Source organism: Encephalitozoon cuniculi, chromosome II (assembly GCF_000091225.2).
Source record: "Encephalitozoon cuniculi GB-M1 chromosome II, complete sequence".
NCBI lineage: Eukaryota > Fungi > Microsporidia > Unikaryonidae > Encephalitozoon > Encephalitozoon cuniculi.
This window is the reverse complement of record NC_003229.1, coordinates 112,816-135,668: the sequence shown is the minus strand read 5'-3', so window position 1 is coordinate 135,668 and position 22,853 is coordinate 112,816. Positions and strand designations below refer to the sequence as shown.

At 48.4% G+C, this 22,853-nt stretch overlaps 14 protein-coding genes across 14 annotated transcripts, besides 3 other annotated features; 3 read left to right on the top strand and 11 right to left on the bottom strand.

Annotated features, from left to right (window-relative positions):
• Positions 1-34: 34 nt before the first annotated feature.
• ECU02_1130 (uncharacterized protein) lies at positions 35-5,452 on the bottom strand (the record flags this gene model as incomplete). The annotated part of the gene is made up of 1 exon (NM_001040827.2): positions 35-5,452. One exon carries the CDS (start codon positions 5,450-5,452, stop codon positions 35-37), a length of 5,418 nt encoding a protein of 1,805 aa, NP_584638.2.
• A 61-nt stretch (positions 5,453-5,513) lies between these two features.
• Positions 5,514-7,325, top strand: ECU02_1120 (uncharacterized protein; the record flags this gene model as incomplete). Its single annotated transcript, NM_001040826.1, has 1 exon — positions 5,514-7,325. The coding sequence occupies one exon, from the start codon at positions 5,514-5,516 to the stop codon at positions 7,323-7,325; it is 1,812 nt and encodes a 603-aa protein (NP_584637.1).
• A 76-nt stretch (positions 7,326-7,401) lies between these two features.
• Positions 7,402-9,909, bottom strand: ECU02_1110 (uncharacterized protein; the record flags this gene model as incomplete). Its single annotated transcript, NM_001040825.1, has 1 exon — positions 7,402-9,909. One exon carries the CDS (start codon positions 9,907-9,909, stop codon positions 7,402-7,404), a length of 2,508 nt encoding a protein of 835 aa, NP_584636.1.
• A 72-nt stretch (positions 9,910-9,981) lies between these two features.
• Positions 9,982-12,054, bottom strand: ECU02_1100 (uncharacterized protein; the record flags this gene model as incomplete). The annotated part of the gene is made up of 1 exon (NM_001040824.1): positions 9,982-12,054. One exon carries the CDS (start codon positions 12,052-12,054, stop codon positions 9,982-9,984), a length of 2,073 nt encoding a protein of 690 aa, NP_584635.1.
• A 118-nt stretch (positions 12,055-12,172) lies between these two features.
• ECU02_1090 (uncharacterized protein) lies at positions 12,173-14,209 on the bottom strand (the record flags this gene model as incomplete). The annotated part of the gene is made up of 1 exon (NM_001040823.1): positions 12,173-14,209. One exon carries the CDS (start codon positions 14,207-14,209, stop codon positions 12,173-12,175), a length of 2,037 nt encoding a protein of 678 aa, NP_584634.1.
• A 104-nt stretch (positions 14,210-14,313) lies between these two features.
• Positions 14,314-14,772, bottom strand: ECU02_1080 (ubiquitin-40S ribosomal protein S31 fusion protein; the record flags this gene model as incomplete). Its single annotated transcript, NM_001040822.1, has 1 exon — positions 14,314-14,772. The coding sequence occupies one exon, from the start codon at positions 14,770-14,772 to the stop codon at positions 14,314-14,316; it is 459 nt and encodes a 152-aa protein (NP_584633.1).
• A 90-nt stretch (positions 14,773-14,862) lies between these two features.
• Positions 14,863-16,335, bottom strand: ECU02_1070 (uncharacterized protein; the record flags this gene model as incomplete). The annotated part of the gene is made up of 1 exon (NM_001040821.1): positions 14,863-16,335. One exon carries the CDS (start codon positions 16,333-16,335, stop codon positions 14,863-14,865), a length of 1,473 nt encoding a protein of 490 aa, NP_584632.1.
• Positions 16,336-16,411: 76 nt separating this feature from the next.
• ECU02_1060 (uncharacterized protein) lies at positions 16,412-17,368 on the top strand (the record flags this gene model as incomplete). The annotated part of the gene is made up of 1 exon (NM_001040820.2): positions 16,412-17,368. One exon carries the CDS (start codon positions 16,412-16,414, stop codon positions 17,366-17,368), a length of 957 nt encoding a protein of 318 aa, NP_584631.2.
• Positions 17,369-17,393: 25 nt separating this feature from the next.
• On the bottom strand, positions 17,394-17,867 carry ECU02_1050 (nascent polypeptide-associated complex domain-containing protein; the record flags this gene model as incomplete). The annotated part of the gene is made up of 1 exon (NM_001040819.1): positions 17,394-17,867. One exon carries the CDS (start codon positions 17,865-17,867, stop codon positions 17,394-17,396), a length of 474 nt encoding a protein of 157 aa, NP_584630.1.
• Positions 17,868-17,945: 78 nt separating this feature from the next.
• Positions 17,946-18,016, top strand: a tRNA (tRNA-Ala).
• A 123-nt stretch (positions 18,017-18,139) lies between these two features.
• Positions 18,140-18,655, top strand: ECU02_1040 (uncharacterized protein; the record flags this gene model as incomplete). Its single annotated transcript, NM_001040818.1, has 1 exon — positions 18,140-18,655. The coding sequence occupies one exon, from the start codon at positions 18,140-18,142 to the stop codon at positions 18,653-18,655; it is 516 nt and encodes a 171-aa protein (NP_584629.1).
• Positions 18,656-18,944: 289 nt separating this feature from the next.
• ECU02_1030 (uncharacterized protein) lies at positions 18,945-20,474 on the bottom strand (the record flags this gene model as incomplete). The annotated part of the gene is made up of 1 exon (NM_001040817.1): positions 18,945-20,474. One exon carries the CDS (start codon positions 20,472-20,474, stop codon positions 18,945-18,947), a length of 1,530 nt encoding a protein of 509 aa, NP_584628.1.
• Positions 20,475-20,599: 125 nt separating this feature from the next.
• Positions 20,600-20,688: a sequence feature.
• Positions 20,689-20,695: 7 nt separating this feature from the next.
• On the bottom strand, positions 20,696-20,917 carry ECU02_1020 (uncharacterized protein; the record flags this gene model as incomplete). The annotated part of the gene is made up of 1 exon (NM_001040816.2): positions 20,696-20,917. One exon carries the CDS (start codon positions 20,915-20,917, stop codon positions 20,696-20,698), a length of 222 nt encoding a protein of 73 aa, NP_584627.2.
• A 120-nt stretch (positions 20,918-21,037) lies between these two features.
• Positions 21,038-21,221: a sequence feature.
• A 40-nt stretch (positions 21,222-21,261) lies between these two features.
• On the bottom strand, positions 21,262-21,945 carry ECU02_1010 (uncharacterized protein; the record flags this gene model as incomplete). The annotated part of the gene is made up of 1 exon (NM_001040815.2): positions 21,262-21,945. One exon carries the CDS (start codon positions 21,943-21,945, stop codon positions 21,262-21,264), a length of 684 nt encoding a protein of 227 aa, NP_584626.2.
• A 62-nt stretch (positions 21,946-22,007) lies between these two features.
• ECU02_1000 (uncharacterized protein) lies at positions 22,008-22,793 on the bottom strand (the record flags this gene model as incomplete). Its single annotated transcript, NM_001040814.1, has 1 exon — positions 22,008-22,793. One exon carries the CDS (start codon positions 22,791-22,793, stop codon positions 22,008-22,010), a length of 786 nt encoding a protein of 261 aa, NP_584625.1.
• Positions 22,794-22,853: the final 60 nt, after the last annotated feature.

The following is a 22,853-nucleotide window of genomic DNA, read 5'->3' as shown; positions in this document are numbered from 1 at the left end:
TGCTGTCAGAGCCACCTCCCTGGGGCTTGCAGGTTCAGATGAATGGAAGCCATCCAATATACATCATGCATAGGTTTTCGTCGTTCGTTGCCTCTTCGTTCAATACGTCACACTTACTGCAGGCATCTAAATCGTCCATCTTGTGCCATAGGTCCTCGATGATCTTCTTTGGGGTGGTTGCAGACTTTCTTCTCCACTCAAACAGAGGATCATAGACAAAGGATAGGAGGTTTGAGACCAGGATGTTCTTATTCTTGAGAAACAGGTCGAGCGTTGTGCAGAGGGAGGTGTTGTATGAGCCCTCCAGCCCAAGCACCCCAAATGCATCCACGATATTCTGTGTGAGTCTGTACGGGACTCTTTCTGGAACCTGAAGCTCTTTTCCCTTTCCAAAGATGCAGTTCAGATCGACATGAACGGTGTCGCCGGTATTTGAATCAAAAAGGATATTCTCTGCATGTCTATCGCCTAGCCCCATGAACCACCCCACAATGTTCATTATCGCATATGTCTGGGTGTAGTTGTTTCTAGCAACTAACCAACTGAATGGATGGGGAAAGCTGTCGTGAAACCAGAGGTGGAACTTTGGATGAAACTTCGAGGCGACCCTGTGCCACTCCCGCATTCCTATCTTCTTGTTGTGCACAAACCTGCATGCCGTTTCCGATATCGATATTCCGTCTCTTGCATAATAGGTGTCGCATATGGCCTTGAGCGAGCTCAGCCCACCAATCCATTCTATAATGCCGCTCTCATGACTGAATGGTATCACAGCATAGGTCCTGATGTATTTTCTGCTGCTCTGCTTCTTGAGTATGCTGTTGATTATGAGGTTCAGATCCATAAACCGGCTGTCCTTCCTCAGGTCGTCCTGGTTCTTGCAAAGCCAGTAGTAGTTCTTTCCATCGCTTCCTACAAAGCATATTCTCTTGGGGCGCTGGAGAGAGTTGAAAACCTTCACCTCGTTGCGAACCCCGCTGATCAGCACCTTGGTGTTTGGAACAGTGACGCCTGCAGGAAACATCTTAGCAAATGCAGGAAAATCCTCTTCCATAGTCAGCTCGTTCTTCTTTGATCTCGATATGCACGTCAGCTCCTCGGATATCCTTTTGACATTGGACAGAGCCACCTTGTTGTCGAGTGTAAGCCCAGAAACAATGCCCTCCATGCGCTTTCTTGTACTTGGAACCTGGGAGTTCATCATGATCAGGGACCTCCAAAATGTTTTGCTTGGGTAGTTCTCCATGAGCTCGAAGACTATCCTGGACACCACATTCGCCACGTCTTGGTTGGGATGGCTCAGTCTCGAAAGAATTTGGTTGTAATACGGAGGAAGCAGAGAGATACTGGACTCAAGGAACTTCTTGAGCAGGACTGCACCTGCATTGATGTCTCCTGGGGGCATCATCTCAGAAAACAGATGGAATATCCTCGGAACCGCCTCGTCGGAGCACTGGTTATCATGTATGACGCTGTTTATGTACATCTCCATTGCCTTGACAGGCTCCGTGCTCTCGAACTTCTTAGCCCCAAGAAGGAACAACTTTCCAGAGTCCTTCAAAATGGATAGTGCAGAGGTATATGCTGTCTTTGTATCCAGAAGCTCAGAGTATCTTATCAAGGCCTTTTTGTAGAGCATCGATGTCTTTGGAAATATCTCTAAAACCTTTTTGAGAGACGTCTTTGCATCCCCTATCTTCCCCTGCAGAACATTCAGCTCTGCCAACTCATATAGTACGCACCATTCTCTTTTGAGTAGCATCCCCCCAATCTCTTGGATGCACCTCCCCACGTCATCGTCTCCCCTATAGTTTCTTATAATTGCAAGCTTCAGATCCCTCTCGAACTCTTCCAGCGAAGAATAACCGCTCGTGCTTCCAGACTTGCTTCTGTCCATATATCCTATCCTTTCGGAGCGCCTTTCCGCCCGAACCATATCCACAGATGCAAAGTCGTCGAAGTACTCCCTACTGTGCAGCCCCTGGCTTGAATTCCCAATCGTATCCTGTTTCTCTGCAGTGAGCAAAGACTCAAACATTTCATCACACGACATGTCATCTCTTGCATCCATCATCGATCTGATGCTCGCCACAAGACTTTCATGACACTCCAAAAGCATCCTGTTGTCTCCAGCCAGTTCTCTTCTTCCTGCTATCAAGTCAAGCGTCTTCAGTAGGTTCTTGCTCTTGGACACAAGCTCGCAGTCCTTTATAAAGTGCTTGAAAACCTCGTTTCTGCTTTCCAGCCTCTTCCATTCAGAAAAGTCTCCTTCTATCTTCTTGCAGTCATTCATGAACTTTGTAACCTCATCGTCCTGGCACTCATCTATAATCTCCTCCATCAAAATCTTCACGTCCAGCTCTCGGGGTGCCTGGCCTTTATGATCTTCTCCGCTCTCCTCCTTCACTCCATCGTGCCCAGGCTTTGGCTCTAAGCATCTCCTTGCCGCTGCAAAGTTCTTATCCACACAGAACCTGAAAAACAGGTTTATTAGGCTGGGACGTGCAAACACAGAGTTTATCCCCAGCACTTTGTCGTAGTCCTTGATGGAATAGTAACAGTACTGCAGAAGATCAAAAAGCTCGCTTTTTCTCTCCTTCCTTATCATCTTCTCCAGAGTCTGGATTGCATTATGGTGGTCTTTGAGAAAAAACGATATCCTGAGAATCTGTTGGTCCTCTATGTGCTTCCCCGAGGTAAAGCCATGAAGCTTCAGCACAAACCTTGCAATCCTCTTGTCCACCCCTTCCTGCAGGTTGTTGGCTATTTCTCGAACCATGCCCAAGACCTTGTGGTCTCCCGCCTCCAAAAGCAGCCTGCACAGGCACAAACAGTGAAACTCCAGAAACAGAGTGTCAAGCAGGTTTCCATACTTGAGAAGGCTAAAGTACTCTTGCATCTCACTTTTTGCAATTTCGTTGAGGGAGTATCGATAGAGCCTCCCAAGAAACCTTTTAAAGGTATAGGTTTTTTCATATACCCCTTCCACCGGATGCACAGGAACATACTCATAGAAGTACTGTGTGCTTCTAAACTGCTCAACAACCTCTTCCATCCTGTCACTCAGAGGCCCCTTAATAAACCTTAGTGTCTCCTGTATTATGAAAAAGTGAAGATCCTGCTTTCCGGGATCCATCTCAAACAGATATTTCTCAACCATCACTCTGGCAATCGCCTCCGGGGTGCACTCCTCAATCAAAACACTGCAAACAGATGGAAGCGGGTTTGCATCCAAAAACTCTTGGGATATACATCCAATAAGGAATGCAGCATCGTTTCCAAGCTCCTTAAGCTTTCCATAGACATTTCCGATCTTCATCCTAAACTCGCGACTCTTAAAAAATCGCCTAAGGACATTTTCCACAAAGCTCTCCTCATCAAATCCCTTGCCCTTCCCCGGATCTCCAAATACTCTTGCAAGAAGTTCGACCGCCTTCTTGGCCGCCATTTCCTGTGAAAAATGCCCTCTGGTATCCAAAAGACCAATGACTATGTCAAGATAGTCGTCCTCACTCTTCACATTGCTCCACCGAGCTATCTTCTCGGCGTCCAGGTAAGGAAATATCCTTGACATGTTTCGGACAAGACAGTCGTTCTTAAAAAACGATGAGTAGTATTCGATGAATATCATCTTGCAGTCCGTTCCGCATGATTCCTCGTGACTTCTCATGAAAAACTCGACAAACGGAAACAGGTAGTTGAACAGCATCCTTACATTGCCCGAAATAGCCTCTATAATGCACTTCAGAATCTTAAATACGCATACCCGAAACTCAAAAGGTCTTTCGACATATACTTTCTTCAACGCAAACAGGAACTTTGGCAGATGGGCCCTTATGTATTCCTGGACATTTCCAAAGAACCTTGACAACACGTCGTATTTAAAGTATCCGTTGCACAGCAGAGGAATCATCACGTCGACACCCATTCGATACAGCTCGTCCTTCCCATACCCAATCTCGTCTATTCTGCTTTCCTCTCCACGGAGGAAAAGCGATATAATCAGAAAGTGGTTATTGGCCTGGGTGAATGCAAGGTCTGGAGTGTAGTAAGGAAACGACAATGAGTACATGATGGGATATATGTAGAACATGTTGTTTCTGACAAATGCCTTGCGCTCCTCATCAAAGAACTCGGATAGTGGAGCAAATAGGTCTCCAAGATCGTCAGCCCTCTTTCTTCCGGGGTTCTCCACCGCCCCACTCCCGCCTTCATTCTTTGTATTTTCTTCCGTGCTAGATGCAGACTCTATGCTTCCCTTCAGGTAATACTCGAATATCATCGCTCTTACTCCCATAAACTTGGCCTTGTTTCTCGTCGACACATTCCTTATCACGTTCTTTAAAAACAGATTTCCAGAGTACTTTAGAAAACCTTCAAACAGAATGACGAAATAAGAAAAGACTACTCTTGGCGTGTGTCTTATAAACGGAAACATTCTGAGGGACACCTGGATGTTCCCGATGCTCAGTATGCTGGCTGCATATCTCAGGAATCTCAGAACTATATCCTCCATCTCACCCTGCTCCTCTATCGGAAAGTACCTCAAGCACTTGTAGCATTCAAGGCATCCAGGTCGCTTGAACAGGGATCTGAGGATCGTTGTGAGCATCCGGGGTGTTCTTATCTTCTCCCAGTGGCTTACTCCAAAGCACATCTCCTCGATATTCCCTGACACACTATCTAGGTACTCCTCACGGTCGATTTCCTCAAAACCACAGCCCAGAACTCTTCTGCCACAGACCCTACAAAGCCCTCCCTCGGAATTCAAGCTGCACAGAAATGCCTTTGTAAACTGCTTTGGGTCGTATCCTCTAACCTGTGAAGGACACACAAGAAACACATCCTCAGGCCCAAGCCTGGATGCATCTATTCTGAAATCCGGCATCACTATTGCAAGGAACACAGACACGTCCATGGGAAGGGTCTTTATGTAGTTGGCAAGATGCTCGTTCTCTCTATTCTCAATGCACACTGCCTTGAGAAGGTCCTTGAACAGATTAGTTTCTACAGGTCCCAGGCTTCCTGCATCTAGCTCAAGGTCAAACTGGTAGTCCTTGTATGCATGTTTGTACAGACAGTAGTTATAGAAGTTCTTGCTAAGAAACTCGGTGTGCTCAAATCCGGGGACAACTCTTCTCGATCCAACTCTATCGTAGATAGACTTCAGCTTTGTGTAGCTCTGGATCCCCAGCGGCCGCTTAAACAGGAGAAGGTGGAAGCTCGACTTAGTGAGCTTTTCATGAAATACAACGTTGCTCTCCAAGTTCTGAAGAAATAGCTCCAGGAGGTCCACAAGCATAGTCTCGTCATCGTCTTGAACCGCAAGAGATATGACAGCATTTATTATCTCTGTGGATACGAGGGAGGACATGCTTTCTCTGAACACGTCAGAGTATCGCTCCGACTCCAGTCGTTGGAGATAAAGATTCTTCAAGTAGTCTCGATTCATATCCAAGGGCTTTGGGCCTTCTTGGCCGCAATAAAATCCTTTGGAGGAGACATTACCCTGCATGAACTGGGAAGATGAGCTGAGGACCTTAGGCATCTTCCGCGTTGCAAAGAAAAGAAACTCTCCGCTCAGGAAGAAGCTTTCGATAATAAAGAGGTTGAAGAATATAGGTCCAGAGGAGGTGGAGTCTATCAAAAGTGATCTTGCCTCGGAGGACATGAGCAAATTCACCTCGGAGATGGTCTCGTCCTTGCTTTTAGGACGGGTGCAGTCCGGAGATGATATCAAAAACGTTGTGCGCGTCACATCCGCGCTTGTAGTGTGCAATGACTTTGTAAAGCAGCTGATGTCTGAGCTTGGAAAGGCCATACGGCGCGGGATACATGACATAGAGAAGTATTGGCTTCCCGCCTACTTTTTCGACATGCAGATTCTAATTCAGAGGACGGCGGGAAGAGACGAGGGGAAGGGAGGCTTGATCCGGGATCTATGCAACAAGATAGATGAGAGGCCCAGAATTCTTTTTCTTGCATACTTGGCGGAGAACCACAAGGATGAGGCGAGCCGGGTCGAGATCGGCAATCAGTCCAGAAAGATAGGCTCTCTAGCCATTGACGATAGCAGTGACAGACTTGCAGTAGCAGGCAGGTCCCTTGGAATAGAAGTGCGTGACAGAGGAGGTGGCTTCAACAAGATCATCGGTGTGGAGGATGAGGAGTTTCGCTACTACACTGGACGCACTGGGTCGCTGGAGTGCTATGACGGAGGCCTGGACGTGAGGGAAATCAGGAGTTATATCATTAGACATTCTGGAGACGCAGAAAAGCTGGATGCGCTGTCGAAGTCCATAAGAAATGCGAATGGCCAGAGAGAGATCGTTTCTATTCTTATGCAGCTGAAGCTCAATCCCAACCTTATAACAAGCATAGCAAGGATACTAAAGAACATGGGAGCTGTTGCAAAGAAAGTTGTTACAGCCCTTTTCAAGGAGATATACCAGGCGAGAAATACCAGCCACAACGATGTGTTGTCGAACTGTCTACTTATATCCGAGATGTGCAAGTTTCGGGAGGTTTCCCCGGACGAGATCTTTGCACTTCTGGACCACTTCTTCAAAACCAAGAACATCGAGGCATACTGTGTTTGCCTGAACGGGGTAGGGCGGTATTTTCTTTCCAACGAAGCAACCAGCCACAGGATCCGGGGGTCCATAGAAAGGATTAGGAACTGCAGATCTTCTCGGATGGATTCCATCTATATAAGCAACTGCCTCTCGAGCCTCTTCTCACCCTCCCAGGTAGCACTTTGTGCTGACTATAGAGGATTCTTCAGATACTTCTTTAGGAAGGGGACCTTCGACAGAAATTCCTTTCTGTGGAGCTGTCTTATCAGAAGCAAGGCCACGCTTATATCGATGTTCCTGCATCCCTGGGTTTTCGAGGACACTGACTTTGTGGCTTCTCTTGTGCACCTTGCCGGAGTAAGTGAGCATATGATGAAAATGATAGTTCCTACCATTGAGATTATGCACAGACACTCGAAGTACAGATGTGTTGCTCTTGTCAGGTTGTATTCAAGCCTGTTGCAGTTTGAGAGCAGGGATTCCTGGACCCATATTATCGACAGTGCATTCCAGCTTGAAGCAGACAATGTTTTCAAGTGCAAGGTGGTCATGATGCTTCTCCAGAAAATGCCTGTAGACGTCCAAAGACAATATGTCCCCGCAATTAGAGCCTACATAAGCGAGGAAGAATCCCTCGATCTCAGAATTCTTTTCTCCAACTTCTGCGAAAGCATTGGAGTAGAGGCTTCAAATGTGGGCTATGACGACAGCTTCGACGAGGAACTTGATTTTATACGGTCCTATGCATAGCCAGCTGTGCTGTGAGGAAACAAATAAAAAAACAGATAGAACTTTTCTGAAAAAACAAGAAGAGAATAGTCGGCCTTTATTTTTTGTGTTTTTTGTTTGGCCTGACTGTCCTTCTGTGTCCTGTAAACGGGGTGCTCTGCTTCTTCTTCTTCTGCGTGATCATCACGTCGTTCTTCTTCGTTATCTGCAAGATTGGCTGGTGGCCTCTTCTCTTCCTTTCCTTTAGGAGCGCCTTGAGTTTTTTTGGGATCTCCACATCCCTGCGGATGAGTTTTGATACGACGGATTTGATGTCTTCCGCATGTCTTCTCCTGAACTCATCTGTGTACAACTCTAGGACTCCAAGACATCCTTCGAGATTTACTAGATGGGTACCGGAAAAGATGTTCAAGAGCCTGAGTACATGGGGAACTGCCTCCCTCCCCAACCTCCCGGCGGAAAGACATCCATCGTATGCCGACTGGATGAATTCTTGCGATAGTCTCTCCCTGTGGTTTTCCATCAGCGATACAACGGCTTCCAATATCCCGCACCTGAGAACCATGCTTTCGGATGCCATTCCGGCAATCATTAGCCTGCAATAGAGGTCAAACTCCTCGGCACAAAAGCCAGAGACAAGCTCCTCCAAGCTCTCCAGACAAACCCTCCGGGTCTTTGCATTTCCTGCCTTCAGTCCCACAACAAGGACAGGAAGCATCCTGTTAAGATACTCCTTCTTTCTGCCAGGAAAGCATCTGCATCCGATGGTGTATACGGAGTAGATCAGAGCTGCTCTCCATTTTTGTGAGCAGTCCTTTGTCTTCTCATCCATCTCATGGGAGAACAAGGCATCACAGATGCACAGATCAATCTTCTGGTGCTGCTTCATGTGCCACAGGAGTTGGTATGCTCTCTTTTGAATCTTGCCGTCCTCGGAAAGCGATAGCTCCATGAGCTTGCTGTAGATCTCAAAGTCGCAGTCCATCCTCGGGACAAAATACCTTGCAATCTTCAGTGCATCTGAAATCCCTGACAGGTTCCAGCTTCCAATGGCAATAGACTCAACCTGGGGATAAAGAAGAATGTATTGGAACACCCGATTGGAGAGTCCAAGGTCGTTTGTCTCTAGCAGCTTGAAGAGAGTTTGGTCCAGCTCGTCGGAGCATCTGGTGATGGCCATTGAGAGGACGTCCAGGGCAATCGCAGACTCCTGGATCGAGCCCAGGATCCTCTGAGACTCACCATTCGGAATGGGGTTTCTAAGAACCAGCTGGCTCTTGATGTTACTTTCATGTGAGTGTATCAGCTTTCTCAATCCTGTGCATATGGAGTTGAAGACGTTGGGGTTGCTCATGTTGGCCTTCATGATTTGAAGAAGCATTTCAATCGAATTGTTGTGATCCGATCCGTAGTTACAGAATGCGGGGAGACAGTTCAGGAGGATTGTTTTGTCAATTGATGCAGCACCTTTTCTTTCTTCTATGTCACGGTACAGCCTTATGAAGAGCGATATGTCTCCATTAGAAGAACACCGAATAACGGGCGCCCATACTCTAACTTCCTTTGATATGCCGTCCAGCAGCAGAAACAGATCCTCCATCCCCATAATTCCAACCACCGTGCCGAGGGCAAATCGATATCTGTCGTCTCCCTCCACAAACTTTCTTGCCATATGTCTTATCAGGTCTATGAATTCAGGGATGAGAATATGCCTCACAGATCTGATAAACTCATATATCTGCTCATTCTTCAGATTCAGCTCACACAGCTCTCTCACAATCTCCTTCTTGAGGCTGGCACTCAATTGCATCAGGCGCATCCCACTTCCTATGAATGCCCCCAAGTCCTTTTCGGCAAGCAGTGAAAATGTTTTCAGAAGCTTTCCTCCTCTGGGAAGAGGAATCTCAAAGAACACCAGAAGCTTCTCCATTATGTACTCGAAGGTCTTTTCAGAGGGGGCTTCGGCCTTCATCTCCATTGAGGTGTAGTTGTAGAGCAGGTCGCAGCATTCGGAATATAGTGCTCTGACATCGCTGCACCCAGTGTCCTTGAACAGTTCTGGATTCGCAAATTCATCAAGCTTCGACACTGCATCGGCCTTATCCACAATGGCATCAAAGAAACAGTTGATGTGCCTTATCAGCTCGGTACCCTGGAGCCTAGATATATGGCTAAGAAGTTCCTCTCTGAACTCGTCCATCTTGAGATACTGCTTTGCAAGCTCTATGGACCTTGTCTTGAGCCCTTTCATCCCAAAGCAATCCTCAACAAGGATCCGGAAGTGGGCCATGCTGTATCTCTTACTCTTTATAAAGTGCTTGATTATCTGGAGCCCCTGGAGATGGATCTTCTTGTCCTTAAAGTCCAAAAGGATTCTCCTAATAAGCTCCGCGCTGCTGTTTTCAGCAATGTAGTCTTTGTGGGCAATGATTATCTCGAGAAGCTCCTGCATCCGCGAGTAGTCCCTTCTCCTGCTCATCTCCAAAAATGTGCCGACCGCTGCACTAGCAATGTTCTCTGGCGTGTCTTCAACCCTCTCTGAGGCAACGGCATGTCTTATCGCATTCAGAACTTTCTGGGCATCCGGACATAATTTCGCCTCCATTGCTGGGCAATTTTTTGGGCGATATTAACGGCTCCAAACCAAACGGCTAGTTGAAGGGAATTATTTAATAGATCACTGGACCTCCTCAACGGGCTCTTCGCACCTCACCTCCTCGGAGCAGAGGAAGTCGAAGACGTTGGCGCAGAATCCCTTGGGGTCAGACAGTACAAACCCATTGTGAATAAGAACCGTCTCGAAAAACACCTCCAAGATCCTATTCATCTTCTCGATCTCGTTACTGTCGAAGAGCGCCTTGAGATTCTTGACAAGCTGGTGGTTTGGATTCATCTCAAAGATCTTCTTGCTGACCGCTGTCATGGCTGCAAACGGGTTTGCCTCGGTAACAGGCTGGGATTTCATTATGTTCTCCATGGTTCCAGACAGAGAGTACTTGGTGGTGGAGATGACCGCAGGAACGCTCACAAGCCTTGGGTTCACAGTAACCTTCTCAACCTTGCTGGAAAGAATGTCCTTCACCTTCTTGCAGAACTCCTCAAACGACTTGACAACCTCTTCGTTGCTTGCCTCGTCCTCGGGAAGCTCAACGCCCTCGCTTGTTATCCTCTGGATAGTATGCCCCTTGTACTTCTTGAGCCCTCGGAGCATGACCTCGTCCATCACCTCATGCATGTATATCACCTCGTACTTCTGGAATGCATCCAGGGCCGGATTCGACTTGACCTGCTCCTTGCTGAGCCCAGTTATCACATAGATCTGCTTCTGGTTTGGCGCCATCCTCTCCACGTACGTGTCCAGTGATATGGCCTCTTCCCCACTCTTCGTGGTGAAGTACCTCAGGCACTTGGCGTATCCGTCCTGCTGCCCCTCGCTTGCCTCTCCAATCGCCATCTTCAGACAATTTCCAAACTCCTTATAGAATGTCTTGTACTTCTCGGCATCAAGAGCAAGCTTCCCTATCATTTCAAAGATCTTCTGTGGGAGAGTCTTCTTAACAAGCTTCATCACATTTGTCCCCTGGATCATCTCCCTGCTGATGTTCATGGGAATGTCATCAGAGGCAACCACCCCGCTGACAAACGACATCCACTCCGGAATAGCATCTCCAAAGTCATCAGTCACAAACACATTCTTGCAGTACAGCTTGATGTTGTTGTTCTTCTTGTTCTTATTGAACATGTCGAATCTTGCCCTCTTCGGAATAAACATCAGAAGCTCAATCGACAGAAGCCCCTCAATATGCCAGAAGTCAACCGCGAGGAAATCGTCCCAGTCTCCGGAAACCGTCTTGTAGAAGCTCTTCAGCTCTTCCTCAGGAACCTCCTTTATGTTTCTCTTCCACAACGGCTTCTCAACATTGATCTGCTCCCGCTCGGTAACCTTCTTCAGTCTCTTCTCCCGTACCTCCTCAACCCTCGGCTCGGCCGTCTCCTCCTCGACCTTTTCATCTTCCTTCTCTTCATCCTTCTTTTCCTCCGGCTCCTCAATCTCCTTCTCTACATACGTGTAAATAGGATAGAACACAAACAGAGAGTATTTCTTCACTATCTCACTGATCCTCTTTGGATCGAGGAACTCCTCCTCTCCTTCCTTGATGTACAGCACCAGTGACGTCCCATGTGCAAACGGCTCTCCATCATACTCCTCTATTGTGTACACGTCCCTTCCAGTGGACGTCCACACAAGCGCCTCGTCAGAGGGGTGCTTGGTTATCAGGTCAACCCTCTCGGCCACAAGGTACGAGGAGTAGAACCCGAGACCAAACTGCCCAATCAGGTTGGAGGCATCAGCAGAGTTCCCTTTCTCTTTCATCTCCTCTCTGAACTTCTTGGTTCCACTACTTGCAATAGTTCCAATGAAGTTCATCAGGTCGGGCTTCGTCATCCCAATCCCGTTATCCTTGATCGTCAGCGTCCTGTTATCCTTGTTCGGAATAATCTCAATCCCCAGGGATGTGACGGGATCAAGCACACATCCCTTCTCTCGGAGCTGGAAATAGAGCGCCTTGAGCTTGTCGCAGGCGTCACTTGAGTTCGACACCAGCTCCCTGAGAAACAGCTCCTTGGACGAGTACACGCTCTTGATCATCGTGTCCATCATCTGGTTCACATCAACCTCAAATCCGTGTGTCTCAGAATGCTTGTCCTTGATCTTGCCTTCTACCAATGGCTCCTGGTTCGATGACATTAATCGCTAGGGAATCTTCGGTTAAATATTTTCGTCTTCCCAGAAACAACAGGAAAAATCTAGAAAAACAGTCCCGCCTCCAAGAGGATTCCAAGCTAAGCTGCATAGTAAACCACGTCTATTTAATCAAGGACAGAAACCTCACGAGCTCGGAAACACAACCATCGTATGAGTCATAGGTCTTGATGTTCTCCGCAACCCACTTCGACAACTGGCTCTGCACCCTCTTCTCAGAGTACCTGCTGTCAAGGAGCATCACTATCCCCCAGTCGTCCTTGTGCCTAATTGCCCTCCCAAGTGCTTGGTTCACCGCACGGAACGCCTGTGCCTCGTACCAGAGTCGCCCGTTGAAGCTCTTGTACTTGTCGTTAAACTCCTTCTTAAGCTCCACCTGTGGATCGTGCAGGCTTGGATACGGAATCCCAACTGCAATAACCGCCCTTGCAAAGGAATCCTTGAAGTCTATTCCTTCACTTGCCTTTCCCCTGTAGACACACATAAATACAGCGCTCTGCTTCGTCGCTATCCTGTTCTTATATCTTCTCATCACCTTCTCAAATTCATTTCCTGCCCCGCTTTTCGGCTCAACCAGCAACCCAGAGCTCACCCCGCCCATTCTCTTCTGCAGATTCTCCAGAAAGCTGTAGCTTGGAACAAACACTAGTGTTCCTCCGTGGTCCTTGATTTTGCACGACACATCCACTATCACCCGGCAAAGCTGGTCCAGATACTGAGGAGTGTCGGAAACCCCGTATGTCCCAATCAGCTCCTTCAGCAGATGCCCCTTCCGAACACACGAAACAAACACCTGCTTCTGTGTAATCAGGTGAGGTGCGACAATTGTGTGTGCAAACTCATGCCCCAGCTCAGACGAAAACGACGAAAACGGCGTCAGCGTCCCAGATAGAAGCACAACGGATCGGACCTTCCCGACAAACGACCTGAATGTATATCCACCGTCAAGAAGCCAGAAGTTGTAGGAAAACCTGCATGACCTGGAGTTCTTCACATTCTCGTCATTCATCTTGTGGAACACAAACGAATATGCGTCGCAATCGCTGAAGTGGATTGCAGACAGAACAGAATCAAGGCCTTCCAGCACGTGGAATGTGCTTACATTCAGCAGATCCTTTGCATCCTCGCTCTTTTGGATCGCATAAATCGAGTTCTTGATCTTCAGAACAAACTCTTTGCCTATCCCCATTCTCTCAAGCTCCTCCTTTATCTCCCGGCCCTTTCTTATCCGAAGCTTCCCTCCGGCCGTGACTCTGTCAAACTCGTCCGTGCTCTCTGCCCCCTCCCGGAGCTTCCTGAAGAAGTCCATCAGATTGACAAAGTCCATCCTGATCTCTCCAAGCGCCCCGCTCCTCTTCACAGCTCCAAGTATCTCGTTCTGGATTATCTCCATTATCCGGGAGCTGAGCTCAATCGACCCAGACGACCTGCATACGTCCTCTATGTTGTGTGCCTCGTCAACAATCACCACGCTATTTTCGAGACTGATCCCCGTGCTCTCTCTTATTCTGGAGTCAATGAGGTAGTTGTAGGGCGCAAATATAACTTCTGCATCTTCGTTCAGAATCCGGGAGGCATAGTAGGGGCATCCAACACATCTCCGGCCCTCGCCCTTCAGCTCCTCGATGTCAAAGATCTTGTCTCCCACCTTCTTCGCAAGCCTGTCCTTTCCAGTAAAGTAGGCACAGCTCCCGCTCTTCACCAACTCGCTGCATCCCGTGTTCTTGTCTGCAACATCGCTAAGCTTCGGGGATATGCAGTACTGGGCTCTGCTTGCCAGTATCGAAATCCTCGGTCTGTATTGCGTCTTCCGAAGCTGGTCAACTAGCTGGTCAAGCTGCTTGTGAGTGCGCGAGCATATAATTATCTTCAGCTTCTCCTCCCTCGCTTCTTCTCCCTTGGGCCCTCCCCCTTCTCTCCGCTTGGCCCCGATACCCCTAATACTTCTCTTCAAGTGCTCGTTGTATCCAAGCACCGCACATATTATCGACAGGCTCTTGCCCGTCCCCGTCGGGCTTTCAACCAGCCCGCTCGTTCTCGTCATCAGGCAGGATATAAGCTTTGTCATCGTGACTATCTGCGCAGGATACGGCTCAAAAGGCATTTCAATAGGAACCCCGCTTATCTTGATCCGAGCCATTCACCAGGGCACGGCTTTTCAGAAGATTTCCGTTTCTCCTTCCAAAACCTAGGCAAAAGATCTGCGCCCAATCAGAAAACAACAGATAGAACTAAAGACTCGTTTTAATGGCTAGCAATGTCCTTGTCATAAACCCTGTAACATCTCCCACACTTGAATCCAGACTGGATCTTTCCGCAGAAGACTTCTGTCCCACATACTTCACATGAGACGCCATTCATCTTGACCTTGTCATCCGTGACAGTAAAGTTGTCCAGCCACGACAGCCCTCTCTTCTTCCGAGGCTCCTTGACCTTCTTCGGCGTCGAGAAGTCCTTCTTCTTCTTCTTTGCACCTCCTCCGCGAAGCCGAAGCACCAGATGGAGAGTAGACTCCTTCTGTATATTGTAGTCAGACAGGGTTCTCCCATCCTCAAGCTGCTTTCCTGCAAAAATCAGCCTCTGCTGGTCTGGCGGAATCCCCTCCTTGTCCTGGATCTTGGCCTTGACATTGTCAATAGTATCTCCAGGCTCAACCTCCAGCGTTATGGTCTTTCCCGTCAGCGTCTTCACAAAGATCTGCATGTCTAACTTCGTGGGTTAAAAAAATTTGCTTATAATCCAGGCAAAACAAGCCTCAACACTCTAATGGAATCGTCCCGCCATCCCCAGCTCTCATGTAAACACACGCAGCTCACTCCCGTTTGCTGCATATAGCCAGGGAAGCTGCGGGTGGAACAGGATGTTTCTGTATCTCCCGGGAATTCTCTTGACAGGGACAACTAGGTCAGTGTCTACATTGTTGTAGAAGATAACCATTTCCGTGGGATATGCAACACACATAAGGTTGAGTCTCCCATGCTGAACCACCTCTGTCCCTACGTCCTCCTGAAGCATTGTTCTCTGCACAACGTTTCTTGAGCAATCATACACTATTATCTTGTTCAGGTTATTGAGCAGTACAATCTTGTCGTCCGAGATGCTAAAGAAGTCGAGGATGAACGAAAACTCCTTGGCCTCTTTCACCACCCTTCTGGAGGAAAAGTCATAGATAATTAGAGAGTTTGCTGTGGAGATGACCATCGTGTGTGAAGACCCCTGGAACTTTGCTCTCAGAGGCGTTGTTCCTTTAAGTCTCAAGGCCTCCAAGACACTTCTTTTCTTAAGATCGTAAACCACAATCCTCTTCCCGCAGACCACGCTGATGTATCTTCCATCGCGATGAGCTTCCATGTCGTTCATCTTTTTGTCGGCCTTTATCACAGTACACACGCAGCTCCTAGATCCCTGATCCAGATCCTCTCTGCTCCACATCGGGAATTCCCGCCGGAAGAAAGGCTCCTGGGCTGGATACTCTTCTCCAAAGACATCATCCACAACACACACGGCATTGCTGGCTAGCAACACGCATATCGACCCACCCCTTGTAAACATGATCTTCCGAATCTCCGAATCAAAAAGAACATGCCTAAGCTTCACAAAACCTCGGAGCTCATAAACCCCCATCTTCCTTCCTTCACCCACCCCGGCAATCCTGAAGTCCTGGCTAATGCCGACTCGGATGGACTCTTCAAACTTAAAGAGTAGCCCAATCTCCTCTGGAAACGGCCTCAATGTTTCTGCCTTGGGTAGCTCTCTGATCAGATCTTTCAGCCTGTAGTCCTTTCCGTCTCGGGGCTCGTAGAGCCTTAGATACATCCTTCTCATACTTCTTTCGAGATCCTCCCTCCCGTATCTCAGCAGCTCCACAGGGCCAGAGTATTCCTCCTCCACCTTCACAAGCATGTCCTGCTCATAGCTGTTCAGATCGTCGAGGCCTTCTCCTTCCCATACATCACCAATTTCGTTCTTGTTTTCCTCCTTGGCAGTCTCTTTCCTGGCACTCCATCTCTTCCTCCGGGATCTTTCGGCAGTCCTTGGCGGAGCCACCCTCTTTCTTATCTCTATTCCTTCATTCATCGTCTTTCTGCTAAAGCTGAGATTCAACGGCCTGTATAGATCGACATCAGGGTCCATGCAGGCATTCCTCCTGTAGCTTCTTATGAGCTTCACGTCCTCCTTTGTGATCACAAACTCCTTCCCTTGGGATTTGACCTTGCGCCGGTTCTTCACAGGCCTTCTCTCAAGAAACTTCTCAATCCTCTCCATCCTTCAAAGGGTACTTTCTCGGGATTCACATCATCCAATGACAGGCAGATCTCACAGCAAGAAACGCAAGCCCCAGATGATTGTGCATAATGTCGAGGAGGGGCAGTACACCGAGGACAAGGCTGCACTGGAGGAGCTACTGAAGCTGAGGTCATTGCCAGAGTCTATAGAAAAGCACATGGCGATTGTCCAGATGGTTGCCGACGACTACTTCTCCTGGAACAAACTCAAGGAGCACCTTCTGTCGAATCCCTCGGATTTCGGGACCCAGCTCAGGATCTGTGAAAACGCCCTGAGAGGCAATCCCAAGTCTTACCAGCCCTGGCATCACAGGAAGTTCATGATGGAAAGATTCCAAAAGCAGAGGGAGAAGCACCTTGGCAGAGAGGACTTTCTTACAAAGCTTTTGCTCGATTCTGATCCCCGGAACTTCCACTGCTGGAACTACAGGATGCTTTTTCTCAGAACCAGGACCGGAAGAGACCTGTTCAACTACTCGTATTTGCACCATTGCTCAGGATCTGAAGACCCGCTCTCTATCATCTATACCGATCCTTTGGACCCAACGTGCTGGGAGTATTTCTACATATGGAGGGAAAGGAGAAGAATGAGGCGTGGCATGTACATTCGGAGATACAGCAAGCATCTGGAGATTAGGTTTGAAGAACCTTTCTGGGGGAAGCTTGTTTTTGAAGGAGGAGGGGTTGAAAGGATGGTGTCCTCTGAATTTGCCACCAAAATCGTCATGATCGGGGAGTCCGTAGAAGCTCTTGGGAAGTACAGGGTGGCGCTAAATGGGAAGGAAGTGGACCTGGGCCCAGAAAAGGAAGACTTCGGATTTCTGCACGAGGTCCTTGAGGCAGAGTCCAGGTGCCACGGTGCACTGCTGGCTCTTCTAGACTATGTGGATGAGGAGACAGAAAGAGCCAGCATTATAGAAAGAATTGCCACCCTGGATCCCGCTCGGAGAAGTTACTATAGCACCTTGCATGGAAGGTTTTACTGTGTGTACATCCCCGGGTCTGGAGAATAGAGTTCCAAAAATAAAGGAAGATAATTTACTTGGTCAGCTTCATCATTGCATCAACAACATCGTATTCAGACTCGACAAGCGCCTTGATTATGTCGTTCCTCGAGGCCTTGACCTGTGAGCTAATGAGTTTTATGTCTTCCTCAGACAGCCTCTCATCGCTGGGATCGACGGTTATTTCCTCTGCTTCCTTCACACCATCCTCCTGCGGATCGCTGTGGATCTCATCGTATAGGCCAGGGCCTTCCTGGTCCTTAGAGCTTCTGATGCTGTCCTCATACATCCTCTTGAGCTGATGAAGGTTAACCGGGCTTCCTAGATCTCCAAATATAAGAATGGAGTCTGTCCCTTTTATCCTATAGGCCACAGGGCTTTCGACGGAGTACCTTGTGTCTTTGACGACTATGGCTATCCTTTCCACCGCCTCGACTTCCTCAAGACCTACTTTTGCGCCAAGGGTTTTGTGGATGTGGGACTCATCTGTTGTAAGTGCTCTGGCCATCTGTAGTGGGCGTGCGGAATTGGCAATTTATTTTGTGTGCTAACAAGGGAATGTGGCGGCATGGAAGGCGCGAGGTGAGGGGTTGTGGTCTAGTGGTATGATACCTGCTTTGCACGCAGTTGGCCCGGGTTCGATTCCTGGCAACTCCATTTTGCCAACAGGCGCCGCGTCCTAGCTTTCTGCACAGCAATCTTGTCATCCGCATTCCTTCAAATAAGGTTAAGGTTTCCCAACCGTGCTTCTGCTCTTATTGAGCGCAGCCCAGCACCTCCATGTCCAGCGTTGAGTCTTTCTATGGCAGAGTTGAGAACGAGTCAGACTGCCTTGTCTTGATCGACTTGGCAAGGCGGGGCCTCATTCCAAGAGTCCAGCGCAGGCTCACGTCGAGGGAGCGGAAGCAGATCCGCCATGGAAGTGTTTTCATATACTGCGAAGAGGAGAGCAGAATCAGGAGATGGACTGACGGCATGTCCTGGACCCCATCGAGAGTCCAGGGCGTCTTTCTGATGTACAGGCAGCTTCTGAGCAGCAATCCAATGATGAAAAGGACATACTCAGCAACATGCGGAGATAGGAGCTTCCACATAGTGGGATATCTCCAGGCGCATCCTCTGCACGATGAGCCTCCGTCTGCATCTGTCCTTTATAGAGGAGTCGACTTCCCAACAGACATCAGGATAAAAAAGAAGTTCAGCTTCCAAGATGAAGACCGTTGTAAGAGCACACCCAGGCCGGTCGAGCCTGTGGAGGCCAATGAGGATCTTCCGTTCGACGTTTACTGGTATTAGTAGGTGGTCTTCACCCCTGGACACCATGATAAGGATAGGTCCTCCGTAGCTTTGATAGGAAGTAAATTCTCCCTTTTGGAATCTATTAGAGCCTACACTCCCCACGACAACCAAGGTGTATACCGCCATCTTCCACCAACTCTGATGCCATCTGGGCTAGAAAAGCGCAGACGAACACCACAGCAGAGCCTCCATTTAGATCTCAGTAACCCAGCTTCGTGCATCTTGCCCGCACTGGAACAAGAAAAGAAATACCAACACTTTATTGCTAACAACATCCTACAAGCCATCAGTTCTTTGGGTCTTCTTGTTCCCTCCCTATGCTCCTCTCGGCCGTGTACATCCTCCGAACCACCAGCGCCCCTATGCAGATAGAAACAGAATACTTGTTCAGTAGAAAACAAATGATAGGCTTGAAAAGAAGTCTAATGTATGTGTATAGGAGAAGCAGATACATATCGTCCGTGGGCTTGATCTTTAGGACATACTTGAAGGCAAGCATCAGGCTTTTCTTCACACCATAGCCGTGCTCATACATGTAGCTGACATTGTAGCATCCTTCCGGGTCTCCCATGAGAGCCGCAGATATGTAGAATGCAAATGCATCACTGTGCGACCTTCCAACACCCACCCCGTAGAAGTAGGCATCGCCTATCCTGTTGACAACATCCTGGTCTCCCTTTCTGAGAAGCTTCATGTACAGACTGAAGAGTATCTCCTCCTGCCTCTCCAGAACCGAGTGCCTCTGGAGAACATACACGGCATTTCTTATGGAGGAAACAGACCCAAGCTCTGCACACATGAGCAGCGCCATTGCACACTGTCTGTATCTCCCAGACACAAAGTTCGCCTCTGCCCTTTTCCTTAGGTCGTACACAATGTCCGAATAGTCCATAATCGGATGAAACCTGATGCAGGCATTGATATATTCTCTGTTCATGTAGTAGTTCAGCCCGTCTCTGCAGATGGCAGGAAGATATCCGTACATAAGAGCAGACTCCATGTGGGAGCTCGACCTGTGCATGTATTCGGGCCTCCTGACCATAAGAAGATACATCAGATACTCCGCCTCGCCAGACTGCCCAAGCCTATTTGCCAGAGCCAGGGCCGACTTTGCATTCTTGTAGTCTCTGTATTCGTCTGACATCAGTATCTTCCCAACCCCACAGGCCCCCATCGTGTCTTGCATCTCCTTTCCTCTGGAGAAAAAGTACATGGCCTGGTCGAGAGACCTCTTCACCCCAATCCCGTGATAGTATATCTCCCCTAAGTACCCAAATGCCCTTGCATACCCGCTCTTCACAAGGAACTCTATCACATCAATGTAGTCTCCAATGTATATCTTGCGGTTGTCCAGCAGCGACAGAAAAAGCCTCGCTGATACATCGTCTCCAGAATAGACCATCGTGACAATGTTGCTTACCCCCCTCTTCGACAGGAAGTTCTTCTCGAGCTTTCTAAAGGGCTCCCCAGCAAGGAACGCATGGGAATTCCGCAGGTACTTTCTGGACACCCTTGCTGCCACACTCCAGAGCAGGTCTGCAGCAAGCTTTGCTCTTTCGTTCGTGCTGCCTGACTCCATCGACATCACCCCGAGGACGATATTCCTAGCATCCTTGTGGTTGCCAGAGCCGGCTATGTCAAGAAGAGCCTCCTTCTCCTTTCCCATAAGCACCTTCTTGACAAAATAGCCGTAGAAGTAATCCAGTGGCCCTTCTCTCGTCTCGCAAAGATGGATGGCACGCTCCACATCTCCCTTCTCCAGCAAAGCCCTTTCCAGAGACGTGCACACGGCAAGCACGAGATGCAAAACAAACATTAGCCCTCAGAGCCAAAACTTTTTTATTATCCTTCGTTGTGCCTTGCCACCTTGCAGCCATCTCCGTCCGGGCTCGCTCCCAAATCTCCGGCAAAGGCTTATGAAATATTTTTGTGCTCACCCCTGTGCTTCTCTTCACTGGTGGTGTAATTCTTTGCACTATTCGTTCCCGAGAAGCAGAGCAACATCTGGCCCATACCATTGCCAGTTCACATTTTGTTCTAACACGTGCCCTTTCCGAAGATTGCGCATATGCAGTCTCCCTTCAGCAGGTATCTTCCGGTCTCGCCATCAACCACAACATTCATGTACTCATCAAACCCAACGATCCTCCCCTTGTGCTTGGCTCCCATGTCCTTTTCCCATATTTCCACGTCAATCGACCTGGACAGGAAGTCGTATATCTTCTCAAGAGGAAGCACACTTCTGAGTTCTCCACCCATCTTCTCCAGCCGACTTTTCACTTTTAAGGCCCAGCGAAGATGCCGCGGATTAAATTTTCTGTACGTCGCGTAGAAAAACACCTCCAGTAAACCATAAATTGAAAAACACCCCATGCCCCTGCGTCGAGGATACTATTCAGAATCATTTGTTTAGTCGACCAAAAAACGCCAACTAGCAGCAATTGCAATTCCACGAGGCTAGGATGACGAGTGACGACAGCAGGCCCTTACGGAAGCCGAGATATCTATCTCATTGATGACAGATGCTCCTCTGGAGTGTGGGCCTGCTGTGTTCCGACTAGTCTTTTTATTATAATGTTTTTATTTGTGTATCCTCCCTCTTGCTATGCAGCGAACGACTCGTTGAAGGTTGGGAACTTGTACTTCTCTGTCAGCGACTTCTCCCCGCTCACTATTCCGTTGAGGATCTTCTTTAGCTCATTCTCCGTTACCTCGTACTTCTCCAGTATGCACCTGTTGACATACTCTGCCAGCCTTCTCCTTCTTTCAACCACTGCCTCCTTTTTGGAGTTGAACACGACAAACTCAAGAAGATCTTCGAAGTGCTGTCCCAGAGACGGGTTTTCTTCAACAATGGAGGACAACTCCGAGCGTACAAACTCAAGAACCTCTTCAAGAAGAACAAACACCTTCTGCCCGTCCATGTTTTCACTGTCGCCTCTTGTCGCCTGTGCCTGTTCGCAAGCCTTCTGCTCCATGAGGAAGTAGTACAGCTCAATGTTGCTGTCTATTATCTCCGAGTTCAGATCGTTTATCTTGGATATTGCCATGTCGATATTTCCCTCCTCGATTGCTCCTCTTATCTGGGACCTGTGGTCCAGAAACGAGGACGTAGCAAACGGGATCTCAACATCCTTAGCAAACTCGGCTGCAACATCTCCCAGGCCCTCGTGCATCAGGTAATCAAGAACCAGGCCATTGAGATCGGGGACCTTCACACTGACCACGGAAAGCCACTCCTCCATCTTGTTTTCGTAAGACTTCGACTTTGTCTTGTCAAGGCTCATCGCTAGGGATCGATTGTTTACAGAGTTATCTCCGATCTGCCAAGTGGCATGGGCGGAATTCATCATCTATTCATGCATATCCCGCTGCACACATGCTCGCTACGAACTCCTCGGAACGATCTGAAGCTAAAGAATCCTTTTGGCCCGGTCTTCTCCGAACTTGCAACAACCCAGATCAAATACTCGAGATGCATGTCTCCCAGGTCGCTGAGGCTGAGTCCTTCTGTAAGCCTGCAAATATCCTCGACAGACATGAAGGACACACAGTTCTCGACCAGATACCCAATAAATCTATCCCGTCCATATATCCCAATCCTTTCGGCGGCCTTGGATACATCGATGGCCTTTGAATGGAATAGCCTTCCAAGCAGATGGAATATCGACATTGCCTCATTCCCTGAAGAGTACTTGTAAAGCCTAATGGCATGAAGGTTTCCGTCAACCTGCAAAGCTTCTGCATCGCTCAGGCCGTAGAACTTCTGGATCTTTCTGTTCGAGACCTTCCCGAAGTTCACGGTGACAACATTTGGAAGCATCTTTCCGATGGAGAGCAGCGTCCTGGTTTCAATAACCAAGTTCCTCATCCTCTCCAGTCTTTTCCTATGCTTGGACAAATGCTCGTAGCCATCCAGATCGGTGAGGCATATTGTGTTCCGCGTCGGAAGCATGTTTCTATACATCCCAATATCCTCGATGTATTCTACAGACAGGCCCAGAGAATGAGCTGTTTTCTCTATGCTGTAGGTCTTTGACGATCCCGGAGGCCCACAGACCACCACCATTGCATCCCTAACCTTTTCGAGTGCAGACCTCAGCTCCTTCTGCTTGGACGGTGCAATGAAATCCATTGTCGTGGGCTTCCGGATTCCTGCATATCAATCGCTCATGCCAGCCATCCGAAACAAGTT